Raw genomic sequence first — 17,716 nt, 5'->3', positions numbered from 1 at the left:
ACGCTGTCACATCAACTGTTCGTTTGGTTTGAAACCCGATAGACTACCTTCAGCACATGTTTCAAAGTTTAATTACAAAATTAAGGTTAGAACGCCTCATCGGTAGTACCCCAGAAATAGGTTGTAGTAGCTTAACATACAAACCTGTCAGTACACAGCAAACGTTAAGTTGCGGGAACATCCTGCAACAGAGTCATTAGTATTAGTATGTTTTGAATTTTCTCATAATTGGCGATATCTGTTGAAGCTACTTGTATAACATATACTGTCTCCCGCTCAACTATCCTCCTCAGAGCCAAACGTGCACCTGGGAGAGAATGTACGACTAGCGAACAACAAGGCTAAATTTTAATATTGCGAAAATTAGCGTATTACCAAATGTGATAACAATTTGAACATTATACTTAGTAATGGTAATACATACGTTTGTCAATATGATACTGTGACGGTCAAATTTAATATGGATATTTTTAACAAACGGTCAGAACTATTGGTGGTCTTTTCAGGGGAGAGCAAGTCTATATTGCACATAATTAAATTATTTTATTTTATTTTTACAATAATTTAAGAGCATTGTCCTAAAGAAAAGGTCAAAACCTACAACGTCCCACAAAGCAGAATTATGTTGAACACCACTTAAAGCTACACATCCAATAAAATGTATTACATTCTGAACAGAGATTTCTGCTTAATCGTCATATGTGAAATGGCTTCAATATGGCTGCCATATTGAATATCGGACATAATGCACATATGTCAACCACCCTCGACGACAACTGCCGATCCTCATGAAGCCTTGAATAATGGATATGTCAAGTTCAAAATACGGAAACATGATTCAACCACCAATACACCAAATAGCATTAGATTTCCAAAATGATGTCGCCGATTATGTTGTACACGTTGCACATTCAATTCTCTACCTCCCTTTGTCCTAACTAGCTAAATATTCACTTACTTCTAACTCTATAGGTCTCAGAGCTTCCAAGACTTGATTCTTGTTTGACTTCTTTTTATCTGTAACATATAGTATAAAACGATAAAGCATGTGTTGAAATATTACGAAAGTGATGCATGTCCGACTTCTCTCAATTATCCCCGATTTACATTATCTCTGCAACATATCTCACCAAATTATGGCTTCTCTGAAATAAAGCAATTTAATCCTTTCCATATCCAATAACAATATTTGCATAAAGCATCGATTGTACGATTCGGATTATATCAAGAGCAATTGTTTATAAATCACTATCAAATAGTAATGATACCAGGTGTTCGCGAAAATGTGCGCGTATCCTGACAATCGTCACAAACACATGCAAAGGCATGAAAAACACGGGAACATGTAGTACAAGTCAAAATAGGGAATTGCATCGGAAATCATTTTTGGCACTGATGCGTCATATTTGGAAATGTCCTCCACATGTCTGCCATAAAACTTGTTGAAAACTTCACCAGGGCCTTGAATGTTATAACTTTGATCAAACAAGTTCTGAGCAAGAGGCGTATGCCCAATTGTATCTCAAAAGATGTGAAATGTAAACACCCAAGGGTGGAGGTGATGGAATATTGCAAGACAGGAAGGGAAAGTTGACTATTGGAATATTTGAAGTGATCCCTCTTGTCATACAGTCTCGCGGAGAATGATTTGTCACTCTGAGTCTTCATGCACATATCTAAATGTGAAGCAGATGAGGCGGTCTCACTGATCTCCTTTATTTCTAGTTCTGATGGGTAAATCAATGGAAGGGAATTGGCTATTTGATTGTTATTAAACGATATCAGATCATCGATATACCTGATGCTTGAGTTAAACTTCTTGGACAAATTACCTTGTTGTGACTTTGCCAATCCGGACAGAAATTCCGATTTGTATGCATGAAAAATTGAATTCCAAACAGATCCGCAAGAAGGGGAGCACAATTGATTCCCATGGGGAAGCCTACTTCTTGCCTAAATGTCTTACCCCAAAATGTTAAGTAGATGTTATCAAAGAAGAAGTCCCGCATTTCACATACACAGTATTGTTTTCTCAGTAAACCTCAGAGGGCAATTGCTTTCATTTTTCTCAAATTGTCCCGAACCTCTGAATATAGATACAGTGAAATACGTTTATAACGAACACGCTTATAACGAACTGACGGATATAACGATCTTTATTTTTGGTCCCGGTCATTTGCTGTTTAGATGTTTTATATATGCGCATAACGAACTACGGTTACAATGAACTAAAATTAGTGGTCCATTTGAGTTCGTTATAACCGTAGTTTACTGTACGTAACTGTACCTGTGTTCACTACGTTTTGTAACAAAAGTCCCGTGGATCAAGGAATTAAGTTTTTCCTTAAGTTTGCCATTCGGGATAGTGTTGAACATAGCTGAAAACTGTTTGGACAGGATGGAACTTGGTTCTTTTCTGAGATTCTGAGTTAATTCAACTTGTCTGAAGAAATCCCTGCACTGATAAAACAGAAGCTCGGAATGCATATTCCCAACTACGATGACACTAAAGTATATTCAAGGTTTTGAAATACAGTTTCCTAAAAGACCGTAATGACATATAAGTTTCCTATTATATAACATATAATGTTTCCCTTTTCGTGATATTTTTACTTATTATAGCTTAAAATTTGAACTGTTCCCTTCGATCAGAAACAGCAACTTAACTTAAATTGTACACAGTAAGATTGACGTGTTAAATAAACATGTTTGTAGTTTTAGATTAAAAAAACAAACTAAAACTACAAATGGATTTTTTTGGGACGGTTCTAAGAGATCCTTCGAGGCTACCATAGACACTCTTGATATCTTTGCAAATATCTCCGGACTAAGAATAAATTTTGATAAAACTCAAATAATCTGGATAGGCTCCAAGAAGAATAGTAATATCAAATTTAGACAAGACTTAAACCTTGAATGGAACCCAGAAACCTTTAGAATTCTAGGCATAATTTTTTCTACTAATCGAGATAAAATGATTAAACTTAACTTTGAAAGCAAAATCTTTGAAATTGAACAAACCATCAAGAGATGGATGAAAAGAATTATAACCCCATTAGGCAAAATTGCAATTATCAAATCAATGCTCATTTCAAAACTTAATTTCCTTTTCCTTACCCTTCCTAGTCCCCCAGATGAATTCCTTAGAAAGATAAATACTATTCTTTTCAAGTTTTTATGGGATAATAAACCAGACAAAATAAAGAGAACAGTTGATTGTAAACCTATTTCCCTTGGAGGACTTGGTATGATAGATATTTTTGCATGTGTTGACGCTTTGAAAATAATCTGGATAAAAAAGTTACTAAATGTTGATTTGGAAAAGAAATGGAAAATTTTAATGACTAATACTACTCCTGAATTTCCTGATTTACTATTTATGGGAAGTGATTTTCCACTTAAGCTTGCTAAAAAAAACAAACAATTTTGGAAAGATTGTTTTACTGCCTTTTCTAAATATAGGAATAAAATAAAACCCAATTATTATGAAGAGTTCCTAAGGGAACCTCTGCTATACAATAAAAATATTATTATAAATGGCAAATCATTAGATAACAAAACCTTTCATCTCAATAATATACACAGCATACATTGCTTGCTAAACAATGATGGAAATTTTATGACATTGCAACAATTCTGTAATAAATACTTCAATATAAATTTTCTTGAATTTTATGGTATTACAAGATCAGTAAATACATACATGATACAATTAGGCATTAATAAAGACCTGCATCTGGAAACAACAAACAATACAAATATATCTATTGCCAATCTCTTTTCATGTAAAAAAGGCTCAAAGAAATATTACTATGTAATAAGGCAAACCGATGAAAGCTTAAAAGTTATTTACAAGTGGGAAGAGGAACTTTTAATGGATATGAACTGGCCTAGCTTATTTATCAGAGCACACAAAACTACTCCAGACCCTAAACTTAGATGGTTTCAGCTTAGATTGCTCCATAGAATTCTACCTGTTAATACTTATCTACTCAAGATGCATATTGTTGACAACTGTCTATGTACTTTCTGTAATGCCGAGCCAGAATCTATCCAACATCTGTTTTGGGACTGTAGGGTAAGCAAAAATTTCTGGAAAAGATTTTCTCAATGGATTGAATCTAAGTGTCCACATACTGGCAAGATAAATCTTACTTCAGATCTAATTCTTTTTGGCTTTTCAAAACATTTCCACACCGATGATATTTTTGATCTGATACTCTTATTGGCCAAATTTCACATTTATAGATGCAAAATGAAAAATAACCAACCAACCATTACACATTTCCAAAATGAGGTTAAATATTATTACCAAATAGAAAAATATAGACATAAAAAGCCAAACAGACTGAATTCTATACGAAATGGGCTCCTTATGAAAACCTTTTGAAAATATAAACATTTGCTATTCCAAAACTTTACTAAATATATATCCTGCATTCTGTCTTCATAAGTACTAAAGCTTCTAGTGAGTGTGAATGTGTGTAGGGATGTGTGTGAATGATATGTACTTTCTTAAAAAACCCTGGTTATGTATTTTGACTCCTATCAAAACACGATGTCTTTTTACCAGGAACAATAAATTTAAAAAAAATTAAAAAAATAAAAAAATGTTTGTAGTTTTACCTCTCGCGAATTAAGTTGTTGTTATTGTTGTTTAACGCTGCACTTATCAATATTCCAGCTATATGCCGGCGGCAGATAGATAGATAGATAGATAGATAGATACTGCACTTGGTTCACATTTTTCAGTTAGTCTTCTGTATTTGTTGAGAAAATCTTTGGATATCAGTTCTGACAGCCAAATACTAGTATCTTGTTCACAGTAATATTTTTAACTTATATTTCCAGGTGAGCTGCAGTGCCGTGGCACTATATTTATGAAGTTATGTATCTTTTCGTCCACAAACAATATATTTACGTTAACCATTTACGATATTTACTTACAAGTTTGTCGTCCTCGTTTGAAACGCACACACCATACACTGAAAAAGTTATTGGCAGTTTTTCAGTTCTCAGATAATTCAGTTTTAAAAATTATCAAATCAAATTTCACCTGGCATATAGTAACGGAATGATGTCAGTATATGTTGGTTAAGCCACAACATTATTCTAGCTATCACCTGATACAAACAGCACAAAAGAATGTTGTGTAACGCTTTCGCTGTAAACCAGTATTCCATCAATGTGACTGTTGCTCTGTCGGACAATCAGAGGTTGATAGCAAGGGCAACGATTCAAGATACTGGGTTGGTTGGTTGGTTGGTTTACGCCGCACACAGCAATATTCCAGCTATATGACGGCGGTCGCCTCTTACGACAAGTATAATCGCCTTTTTACGGCAAGCATGGGTTGCTGAAGACCCCTGATCTACACGGGCCTCAACATACTTGGAATGCATTCACAGTACAGGGAATGCATTCACAAGATATCAAAGTGAATTTATCTTCAGTAACTTTTGACAAATTTATGTTGAAACGAGACATGTATATTCATGTTAATAATTTATATACATCACACATACTTACACTGCACCAATGACATTAAACAGCAATAGCACACCAAGAGAGCTTCCAAAGGCCACAGCCAAGTTAGTTTCACTTGAATCACACTTACAGGCGTCTGGGTTGCTGAAATCTGATGGTCAATTGTGTCCATATTTAGGGATTTTATACAATAATTTCATTTTTAAAATATGCTAACTACCTATCTTGAAAAAAGTAAAGAGCACTATTGGTTTAACAATATGGCTTCCGGTTTAATGACATTGACCCTCAATGCCAGCCTATCACATGATTTATTTCGAATTCTTCAAGTTGAAAACATGAACATGAACATGGCTCAGTACAAAGTGTGCAGAATTGCCATTCTAGTGACCTTTGCTCAAATGCTTAAAAAGTGAATGACTCACAGTAAAGATAATGTGTACAAACGTTCATCAAATTACTATAAATATTTATATATAGTTTTTATCAAAGTGATACATGTTTGAGTGAATGATTTTGGAGAGTGAATTTGACAAGATCATTCCAAATGGTTATTTAACAAAAATGAGAACATCATGCTTCGCATTTAAAATAGGCCACAGTGACCAACAACTGAGATCATTAGATTTCCATCCAATATACATACGTATTCAAATGGCATAAATACTTCTACATGCATATACTACTATATAAAAAATGCATAAAAATAGATTTTCGCGATAATGGCAAACACTTCGTTACGATTGACCTTCGCTGTGACCTCGACCTTGCACACAGTTCACTCAAATCTTGACTCATTCCCAGTGACCTACCATAATCCCTCTTCATATGTTTGTTGTCTATAACGTGGAGGATGACTTTGACTCTTGATTTGACATATCAATGTTAACCCCGGGTTATGAATCACATATACATAATGTGATATATCTGATATATTCAAGAGACACATATTTTCCAAAATAAATACGCATATGCCACTAATTGAAAATAGGTTTCCGTGACCTACAAATGCCATCACATGTCATACGTAAGTAAACGATTTAACCACTACATGAATGAGGCCTGAACATATTTGTCAGAAACAGATAATTTAGTGAAAATAGCGAATAAACCGTACGAATGACCTTCACTGTGACCTTGACCTAACACGGAGGTAACAACATTTTCAGATCGTAGCTCTGCCCCACGGATGACTTTTCGCAAGGCTATAACCTCGAGGATGACATGGCATTTGACATGAAAAATCGATGTGTCAAATAAGGCATCACAGGTATAAACTATAGATATATGACGAGGATTTAGGTTTTAGTCAGACAAAACTGTATTCCTATATGCGTCCCTATTTACTGAGGGTCATCCCTTCCCACTTTCCGCCGTGGAAGATGCCATGAAGATACCAGCCAAACTGACTTCATTTGCTAATTTACGTCATTGTAAAATAGAGTAAGCATTCAATGATTAAGAATTAACGTTTTCTTGTGTAATGAGAAATGTACCTTTGGCAATGTTACAAAAAGGTCCTTTGTAGTTTTCTATACATCCAAGGGTGCAGTATCCGTTATGTTGATTACATATATCGCTGAGGCAGTTGACGCTGCACGTTTTTTTGCAGTCTGTACCATACCATCTAGGAAGACATCCTTCCGAGCATTCTCCACTTATTTTATTGCAGTGTTTTGCAGTATTGTTTTTAATCAGGGCGCAATGACAGGAACAATTTCGTTCACAGTTCTGACCAAACTTTCCCCACTGACACTGATCAGCATCGGCCACAACTGCAAATGAATGAACGCAAACATAGTTGTTTATCTGCATTGAATCGTAAACGTTCACCAGTTCGGTGCATCCAACAGTTTCAAATGCAAGTGCAGACAATCAAAAGTTCATATCAGTACGAATCGAGCCTTACATGATTATGGGAGACTTTTCTCTGCACAGCAAGATCCGACACCTACGGCGAGACGACAAGCGTGCTTGTTGTTGGTTGCTTTGTAATAAGACGAACTAAAATGACAATTACTCACATAGGACAACAGCACTTAGTAGAAACGTCAAGCACATGGTATCTGCATTGTTTAACTTTTCGCTGAGGTTTCCTTTTTTGGCCTGCAAAGAAAATAATATGTTTTTATGTATGGCATGAAATCCGGATTCAGTCACATTTATAAAGGATGGAAACTGTCAGTATCGTTCGTGCAATACATTATATGGTCACATGCTGCACGCGAAATATTCTCCGATCATTCCTTAAAATTATGTTTACACTCTCAAATCACTCATCGTGGAGAATAGGTCTTCAGCAACCCTTAAATAGTCGAAAAAGGCGACTATGCTTGTCGTAAGAGGCGACTAACGGGATCGGATGGTCACCCTCGCTGACTTGGTTGATGCATGTCATCGATCCCATTTCGCAAGTGTTCGAAAAACAGTGAACCTGATAGTTAAACAATAATTGTGTGCTGTTCACATTAAAAACTAACGTCTGTAAGTATCATGCTCCCCACAAACACGCAAACATCCAAATTGTGCGCCGTGCATGAACATGCACATGCACAAGTAAATTGAGAATCACGACCTTAAAGTCGAGTAGATATCTTAAGGATTATATATCAGAGATATATTATTTAATTGCAGAATAAGTATATTTTTATTGAAAAATAACTCAAAGACAATTCAATGTTAATTGATCAACTTTTGCACAGATGTCGGCTCAGCAATGAGCTGGTGCTTTTTGTCTATTTCGAAAGATTTGATGCATATTTTTTACTGGTTTCCAGGAAAACAAAATTACCTATCCAGGACATGATTCACAGACGTCAGTCTCGCCAATGTTACGAGGTGTATTCTTTGTCAAATTGAAACGCCAAAGTTAACCAAGATATGTGTACGTACAGAAGAAGACTGTGAAATCAGTACATAACCACACAATAGTTCAATGAATAATCAGTGAAGTATATTCTAACAAACATTTTTAGGTTAACAATAAGCAAAGGCAATACAATGTTAGAAAACGGAGCAGCAGCAATACATAATTGGCTACATAGATCATGTAAGTGCACTGTCGAGTCTACTGATTATTGTCAATACGTTCTTGAATCCAGAATATTGTTCGACGCTGCTTATTTTACAAATACGTACACCAAGCCGCACTTGGCAATGAGATAAGACACATGTTTGGTCGAAATGCCTCAGATGGCCCTTTTGTCGCCCTTCTAAGGGTACAGCCAACATTCTAGAAACGGTCCCATCCCAACGGTCCCGTACTGTCAGAATTAACCATCGGGAATGTTGAGACTTCTGGGATAATTAGTTATCATTATCAAAACAAGAGCCTAAGAGTCTGAAGATAAGTGTCTTACTGGGACGACTTTGGAGATATAAATTGCGGAGAACTTCGAGCGAGGACACTAGCCTAGTGGGTCCAGTTTCCCTATCTGTACTTGTAGACCTCTGCGGCTTGGAGTCTTTTCCCAAAATTTAAACAGTTGGGTTGGGCCGAAATATGTTCGAATTTTTACTTTGTTTCATTTTGTCGTTGTGTGTACATCTGCCTGCTCTTTGTAACGTTTAGACAAAGGACAGACAGACTCTAAACAAACGTGATGTCTTATAGACTAGAGTAAGAGTAGCTTCCCTTTGATAAAGTTGCAGTTACTCTCGCGGGCAGATCGATGAATTGCCACAAAAGGCAAGCAGAAACAAAAGGTGTAGGCACATGCTATTTTGCCTATATATAGTTACGCCACCATCTAAGAAACAGGTTTCAGTTGGAGCAAAATTGACTGTTGTTACTGTCCAACTGACAAATCACCGATCTTCTGACGTAATGTATATTAATACGCACATTCCCGAAAACTTGCAATGTTCAAGATCAGGTTATGTTTGAGAGATGAGAACGGGTTTTCCGACGATAGAATTATAGAATGACGGTATATGATAAAGACGCTATCACGCTCGTGTGGTTTGGGGTGGTTAATATCTGTATTAGGGACTAACACTATGTATTCAGGCTCGCTAATATATACTGAACAGCATTGAAAACGCACCAGCAATAAATCAGCAATAAATCTTGAAATACTACAAAAACAATTTGAGCAATGATCGATTTTAATTGGAACAGACATAGAAGGATTATTAAGAAAGACGACAAAGGAAACAGGAATACCACACAGTAATTACATTTACGTCATCAGTGTGAGGAAGACACATAGGGTTAAAATGAAAAGTCAATATCTGGTATGTCCGCCATTGGCAGCAACACAGACCATGCAACGTCTTTTTATTGATCGAATAAGTCTGCGAATAGTGTTCTGTGGGATAGCATTTCACTCTTGACGTGGTTTATCTTCAAGTTCTCTCAGGTTCCGTACTTGCGGACGACGTGAGAGGCGTTGACCCAGGTAATCCCATAAATGATCAGTTGGCGATAGATGGGTGACAGGGCTGGCTATGGAAGCAGAGGCACATTATTGTTCGCTAGGTACTGTGTTGAAACACGTGCCGTGTGCGCTCTTGCATTATCTTGCTGGAAGGTGTGCATATCCTGGTGCTGATGAAAGAATGGGATGACGTGATTTGCCAATATGTTATTCCTGTAGTAAAGGGCATTAACTCTTCCACGACAAACATGGAGCTCTGTTCAATGGTTATGACTGATGCCGCCCCACACCATGACATTCCCTCCCCTCCATCGATCTGTCTGCACAACGCAGTCATTGTGATAACGTTCTCCACGTCGACGCCACACTCGCAGTCGACCGTCAGCATTCCGTAAAAGAAAACGGGACTCATCAGAGAACAGCACACCATGCGACTGCCGCAATCTCCAATGACGATGCCTTTCGGCCCAACGCAGACGTTCATTTCGATGTCGATCAGTGAGTATGGGTCCAACATATGGACGTCGAGCACGTAGCCCAGCTGAGCGGAGACGTCGATGTACGGTGTCAGCGCTGATCAAACCGCGTCGGCCTTGTACGGTTGCTGCAGTCCTGGTAGCCGGAAGATGCCGACGAACAATATGGCGATCTTGACGTGGTGAAGTTACACGACGTTGACCCGGACGTGGTCGATCTCTGGTGTTTCCTGTCTGCTGGTATCTGCTCAGTAGCCTGAGGACTGTTGAATGATGGCATTGAAACCGTTGTGCAACGACTCTACTTGACGTACCAACTTGAAGCATGCCCAAGGCACGTTCACGTTCCTCTGCTGTTAATCTTGGCATTTCTTGTGTCAGTACCCTTTACGTCTGCAGCAACGAGTGATGTGGCTTTTAAAAGTCTGTCTTTTATAGCCCTATTCTGCATGCTTCCCGTGAAACAAAACACGTTTTCAATGATGCGCACGCAATTTGTTGCGTTTTGGCGTTGTCGCTCACAAAATATTTAGGAATGTGTTTTGACGAGCTGTTCGAATTCTTCTTCACGTTTCGTCCAGAACGTCGTATGTTACTCATTCAATCATATATTTTCATATGACATAAGCCCGGATAAAAATACATCCATTTTCATGGTGGTGCGTTTTCAATGCTGTTCAGTATACAATGTTTATTCCTTGTACTAAATCCTAAAACAGGATATTTATTTAATAGGTAAGTGAGGTAACATGTTTGGTAATATGTTTATGAAATATTTTATCTTTTTTCAACACAAATACAAAATCCATCGAAATAAATGAAAATTCCCAACATATCCGATGATAACCGATGATCCTTCCAGAGAAACGAGTCACATATTCAGTTAGCAGCTTATAATTCAGATGTATTCAGTATAAAGACTTTTTAAAACGAGTCGCAGGCAGCTTTTGATGAGGAGTATGAATTCTGCAATCTGCAGAACATACCGTAGACAGATGATGTCAGTAGCGTGTTTGTATTATAGCTTATAGGATTTGAAACTTCCTCCCCCAAATGGTAAGGAAGTTATTACCGAAACCTGAATTGTAAACTCGAGCACATGAATCACATGAATCGCGGAAACTGAGCCATACACAAACCCACCATTGTCTGCAGAGGTTGTACACCTGGGAACGACAGAGGACAATACTTTACCCGGGATATTTGTTGCGCAATGTAAGTCACAGATGTTTCTTAATTCTGCTGATTACTGACTAATCTTATTTCGTCAATGCTATTTCTTATTTGCGATTTAATTCCTTGTTTGTGTTTATTTTCAGGCCAAAGATGAATCTGTTGATTCTGATGACCATTGCTGATATTGTGATCCCCATAAAAGGTAAATGTCTACTTCATTCAAATAGTTTCAGAAGGGATATTAAAAGTGTGATATCCTAAGACTGTCTCTGTAAATATACAAATACATGTACCACGTACAACGGGGTGCTTTTCAAATTGACAGGCGAACCATTAAATATATGAACATGTTCGTTTACGACACTTCAGTAATAAAGAGGTCGTTGTAAGAGTAACTGATACGAAAAATCACCATGAATTTTTTATGTGATGATTTTTTTACTAAATTAACGGAAAATAAGTGTACTTATTCAATAAGTGTAATAAAGTCTTACTTTTAATCGAGACTTGTTATTCCCTTGCGTTAACGTTATATTATTTATAATTATTGTTGTTTAAATTAACTCTATCGCATGCAATGTGCACAGACATTATTAGCAACCAGGAAGAAATTCAATCGGAGGTTTGGACTATTGTCGAATAACACGTGCTTCACGAACGAAAACGTAATCAATACACCAGCCGGAAACGGAATAGTAAACCATTGTCGTCACCCTTTGTGAAATCATGAAATAGATAGATTCCACAGTAGCCTCATACGACTAATGAGGCTACACAATTTTTACAGTAGACATATGGATAACATTATCAGATTTGACCAAGAATCAGTGAGAAATACGAAGTTCAATCCAGTTACCTATTATTACTATGGAAAGCTACTAATTTTGGGGTTAAATGGCGTAATTTAACGGCCTTTAGGATGGCCATTCTAGGGTAAGCATCTCTGCTATAGAAACCGTATACGCAATTGGCTGGATCTGATGATATATAGAGATCCCATAAAGGGTGTCACATAATGTAACAGAATCAGTATAATATGCCATGCAGCCTCAGTGTGGGATACTCTATATGTTTATTTTACTTCATGCAACTTGTACGAAAATTCTTACAATTGTTACATGCATCTCACCATATGAACATACATAATTATGATACAAATTAATCTACTCATTACAGCTGCACCATGTGGAGGGAATCAACACTGCTCAGACTGTCATGAGGTTATAGGACATTGTCTAACTGGGTGCGAGGACGGATATTTCGATCTCATGTGCAGTTCGTTCTGCAGCAGCGGCTGCAAGAAGAACCTGTGTACGCTAAACGAGAGAGGTCTTCAAGTATGCACGGCAGGTTGTATACCAGGGTATCAGGGGAGGAAATGCACTGACCCATGCGACAACCCGGGGGTCGAATGTACAAAGTGTCCACACATGTGTGATAGTGGATATTGTAAGACAGATGAAGCCTGTGTTTCTGGGTGCAGTGGTTCCTACTACGGTTCTAATTGCAAGAATTGCTCAAGTAGATGCAAATCCTGCAACAGGATTACAGGAAGGTGTGACATGTGTGCCCCGCCTTATGCTGGACCGAACTGTGAACATACATGCGACCGTTGTTTGGAGCCCTGTAACAATGGATGTCAACATGCTTGTGTACCAGGATTTTATGGCAAATTTTGTGATGAGGTGTGCAGTGGATATTGTCAACCCATTCCGATCAGCGTTGTCAGCGATTGTTTAGCACCAAACAATACCAACAGTTGTCTTGGTGAGTGCAATAAAGTGAATGGTGCCTGTACACACGGATGTGTAAATGGCAGGTATGGTTTCAACTGTTCCTTCCTTTGCAACTCCAAATGCATGCATGGTAAATGTAATGCTTCTGGATCATGTACAGAAGGCTGTGTACCGGGATATTATGGGAAAGACTGTATGCCATGTCCTGACAACTGTGTCAGTCTTCTGTGTCATTCTGCCAATGGTTCCTGCATCAGTGGATGCACCAAAGGTTCTTACGGGGAGTTCTGTGACCACACATGTCAAACATGCCTAGATGGTATGTGCTTCCAGCAGACTGGTACGTGTATCAAAGGATGCGAGGCTAGTTTCAGTGGCTTCAGATGTGAACACAACTGCGCTAAAAACTGTTCTGCAGCAGAATGTTTGACGACGAACGTATGTAAAGGAGGTAAGATGATTTTAATAGATTTACATACAGGTATATGTTTATTGTCTAATTATCTTGCAGACCTTGCATAAAGTTGTCACCGTCTGACAATTCATGATTTAAGACCACGGTCATTAAAGTCGAGTATAACGTCATTATTATCACCCTGTCTCAGTCCTCTCTGGCAATAGTTTTAGAATAGTGTCTAGGATTTGTGTTTTTTGTCTCATGTATCCTGTCATTTCCATTTGAAACATATATACATATACACCTTAAACCTGTGCATTTCAGTCCTAGTTTACGCTGCCCTGACTAAAGGGATTTCACTGTATTGTTTGGCAATAGGATCAACTTCGTATGTTTTCCTTGGTGGAATTCTAACTGCTGCACTGGTGTTTGCTGTTTGTATCCTGCTGGCAGCTGTGTTCTATTTTCGAGGGAGAATGGACACTCGAAGGTTAGTGTGGACGAAAGGGAAGCAATGAATGATTACTTCCACACAAATAGATTGTTCTGAACCAAGCCAAAGAGAGAAACATCGCATTTAAAACGATGGCCACGTAAACAAATATGTTTAAGAAAGGTTTGCTTCTTGTGATATTTTCTTCATGAAGAAACTCCATGTTTATGGGGTTGTTTTAACATAAGCGTATGACTACTTGTGTTCGACATTCCGACACAACACGTTGTTTTTAAAACCATGAGGTACATGAACTATGAGGGTTAATGTATCATTAATATCTTCTTTGTAGCCATGGGATATGAATTTGGCATGTTGGTATGTCATCATCAAGGTATTAGCCTGATGAAATGTCATTTCGGCTAACTATTCGTGACGAGTTGAATACCTACGTATGACAAATGATGGCAATCCTATACCAGTAGTGGGTCAATGTGATGAGTTGCTAGTCAATCACATTGACCTACTACTGGTTTAAGATTGGTGGTATGGCATGATTTCTGGAAGCCAGTTCTTGTCGACATGTAATAACTTGTGTATCACTTGAACCCCAAACTTGTTAATCGGTAACTTCATTGTTAAAAATAGACAGATATATACATATCATGAATTTGTCTAAAATAGGTGGCACCAGCGCAATGACAGAACCTGGAACACTGTGTCGGTGGGTGAGAGAGAAATACCATCTCCTGACTACGAAACTCTACACACATATTGTGAAATCAGCAACAACGGCACTGGCGCAGTATCTGAGCCGCAACACAATCACAAAGGTGAAGGTGCAGACATTGCCATTCCGGCCTTCGCGGCAAACACGAAGCTCCGTGATCAGCCTACAACAGGAAATCATTCTGGATATGCCCTGTCATTTTCACACATGGCGCCTGATGACCTGAATGATAAGCCAGCTCAAATTGTCAAGTATCTATCTCCGGTTCACCGACAGAACAAATCTGCAGCTCCGCAGAGACCTTTATCAATTTGAGTTTTAAAATATGGAGCAGAAGATAGAGCATTAACCAGGTATATACTTTTCCTGATTACTTATTGATTAACATAGACAAATTAAATTTGATCCTTACTTTAACTACATGTACAAGTCCATTTGGGTGAATGGGTTGTGTTCTTATTGCCGTTTTGAACAATTTCATGCTGAACGGAAGTCCACAAGGCGTTGGGCTGTAAACATTTACACCCCACATATATATAGCACACTCAGGACACAAATACCCATACGATTTTACAGTATTTCACGGAAAATGATCTGGTTCTGTTTCAGTTCGTTGTAGTTTAAAACCACCACATCTTCACTAGTCCCAAACCAACGGACGACTGACAGTGTCTTTCCCTGTTATTTCGTACAGAATACATTTGGGATATGTGTATACATTACATGGTTGAGTTGTAGTTTATATCGTTGTATATATGTTTTACTTCCATCCGCCTTGTAAAGTATTGAATATGGATCATTTAGCTCACTGCTTAACTGTACATTCATGCATTCTTTGTTGTCGCTGCTATGTTGCCGACACGTCATTAATTTCCCAATCAGTCCCCCATAAAAGTTCTTACAACGACAATGGATTATGTGTTGAATTAATCGTGAATAGGTGTTCCTAAGCCGATGATTTGAGATGGAAACGATTCCTTTAATCGGGACAGATAATCCGAAAAGTCAGGAAGCTCGGCGGTTATTCACAGTCTGAAACATAATGTACCAACGTCGGTTTTCATTTGTGTCTCACACATACATTCAACCTTTCATGTGATCAATTTATATCACTGAGGCTGATCACATTAACACATATATAGCAGGTTAGAACGCTTTAAAACGTTCAAATGAACATGTGTCATCAGTTTTTGCAATGTAACATATTACTTTCCGTAATTTCAAATGATTCATAATTTTTACATTTTTATTTTGTTTATTTGCCAACTCGTTCAGCATATTAATGCTTCGAAATCTATGTCTTTTCAGTGTATATCTTTCTTCACACTTTCAATTGTTGACTTTCGAAATTGCATCGCCCTCGCCGCATTGATTTTTATCAACCTTTCGTTGATACGTGACAGCTTGTGTGTTAAGAAACTGAAAGTTTGGTCATTTAACTGAAAGTGCATTTAACTATCAAATTAAGGAACACCTTCCCTTTTGTAACACACGCGCTGTGCACAAAACTGTAAAATTAGCAACCATGCTTGTGGTAAGGGGCGGTTAACGAAATCGGGTGGTCAGACTCGCTGACTTGGTTGATGCATGTCATCGTGTTACACTTACATAGATCAATGCAGATGATGTCAATCACTGGATTGTCTTGTCCAGACTCGAGTATTTACAGACTGCGGTCACACAGCATGAATATTGCAGAGTGCTGCTTTTCCATTAAGAAAGGGGTTTTACCACAGCATCATTGTCCGTACCATCGTCACTTTTCACATTTGTCGTGATTTTATATAAACTAATTCATTTAATCGTTTAAGGAGATGCTTCAAATACTATGACATAACAAGTACAGTGAAAATAAAACAAGCCAAGTAAGCAAGTTGGTATGATCATTGCCATGGTGTACATTCTAGCAGAAGAAGGTTTCTTTGAAACCAATCTCATGTTAGCGACGTTACACATTTTCATTGTACAAATTATGATATTCATGGATATGTCATGATGTAAATAAACATGTACATTTAAACTTGGTAACTTCGCAACTATATTCTGGATAATAAGCGCATGCTGTAAAATGTCTTCTTCCAAATAAAAATGAAATAGTTAGGCATATGATTTCCTTGTTTGTGTTCAATGCCAGTGCTGACCTAATGTAATTTGGTATAATTTCCACTTATCAAGGTTTCGGTTCACGTCATGAAAGTTTCAGATTTCCTGGGGATTATAGTGGGGTGTAATTATCATGCATACTCGGAATAAGGCAGCGTAAAATATATACTCTGAGGTATTGAAATTGATAATTTCGATGGAAACTGACGAAATGATTTAAGTGAGCGAGTGAGTTAAAATTTAACGTCGTATCGGCATTATTTCAGCCATATAGTGATGAGACCAAGTTGATTATGAGTCATGTATGCACAGTTATATTTAGAAACAATTAATGAAACATATTTAAGCATAACAATATTATATATACAGTTTTAAAACACAGGCTATAGGCCGACAGTAACCAAAGCTTGGCCAACTCACTGGGGATCATAGGGACTTACAGTATTTCCGCTTCCTGCATGATATCCCAGCAGGATTTACGTCATCACTTCAGCTATTGGTGGTTGTGCACAATGCTAGCCAATATTTAAAAATACTCAGCAATGACTTGGCTTAAAAACACTGGTTGATGATAGTTACATCGATTATGATAGGATAACGTGTCCCACAGGGGGACATTAATCTTACGCTACGTTAACCTCCTGGACAGAGCCTTCAATAATGTCAGTTCATAATAGCATCACATCAAATTTAAAAACAAGAATTTAATTATTCACATACATATTTAAAATGAATTATAGAGACCAATTTCTTTCAAGTAATGTATGATGAGATGCCCCCTGACACGGGAAAGAATTAA

The 17,716-nt window shown here is 37.6% G+C and overlaps 1 protein-coding gene across 11 annotated transcripts in view; it reads right to left on the bottom strand.

The window, feature by feature from the left end:
• The window catches only part of LOC124125465 (multiple epidermal growth factor-like domains protein 6), a 79,784-nt gene that overhangs the window by 44,107 nt on the left and 17,961 nt on the right, over nucleotides 1–17,716 (bottom strand). For 6 of the 11 annotated variants that reach the window (XM_048390602.1, XM_048390597.1, XM_048390603.1 and 3 more), the window contains exons 2-7: nucleotides 7,512–7,593; nucleotides 6,984–7,262; nucleotides 5,530–5,638; nucleotides 4,948–4,985; nucleotides 959–1,017; nucleotides 136–182 (exon numbers count right to left, since the gene is read on the bottom strand). In XM_048390602.1, the coding sequence (XP_048246559.1) occupies nucleotides 136–181 (46 nt within the window). In that variant the 5' untranslated portion in view covers nucleotide 182; nucleotides 959–1,017; nucleotides 4,948–4,985; ... (1 more) ...; nucleotides 6,984–7,262; nucleotides 7,512–7,593. Of the gene's footprint in view, nucleotides 1–135; nucleotides 183–958; nucleotides 1,018–4,947; nucleotides 4,986–5,529; nucleotides 5,639–6,983; nucleotides 7,263–7,396; nucleotides 7,594–17,716 lie in introns of all 11 variants that reach the window. The other 5 variants (XM_048390606.1, XM_048390608.1, XM_048390600.1 and 2 more) reach the window with 3 other exon arrangements.

Source organism: Haliotis rufescens, unplaced genomic scaffold (assembly GCF_023055435.1).
Source record: "Haliotis rufescens isolate VD_foot unplaced genomic scaffold, xgHalRufe1.0.p SCAF_9, whole genome shotgun sequence".
NCBI lineage: Eukaryota > Metazoa > Mollusca > Gastropoda > Lepetellida > Haliotidae > Haliotis > Haliotis rufescens.
This window is presented reverse-complemented; position numbering and strand designations above follow the sequence as displayed.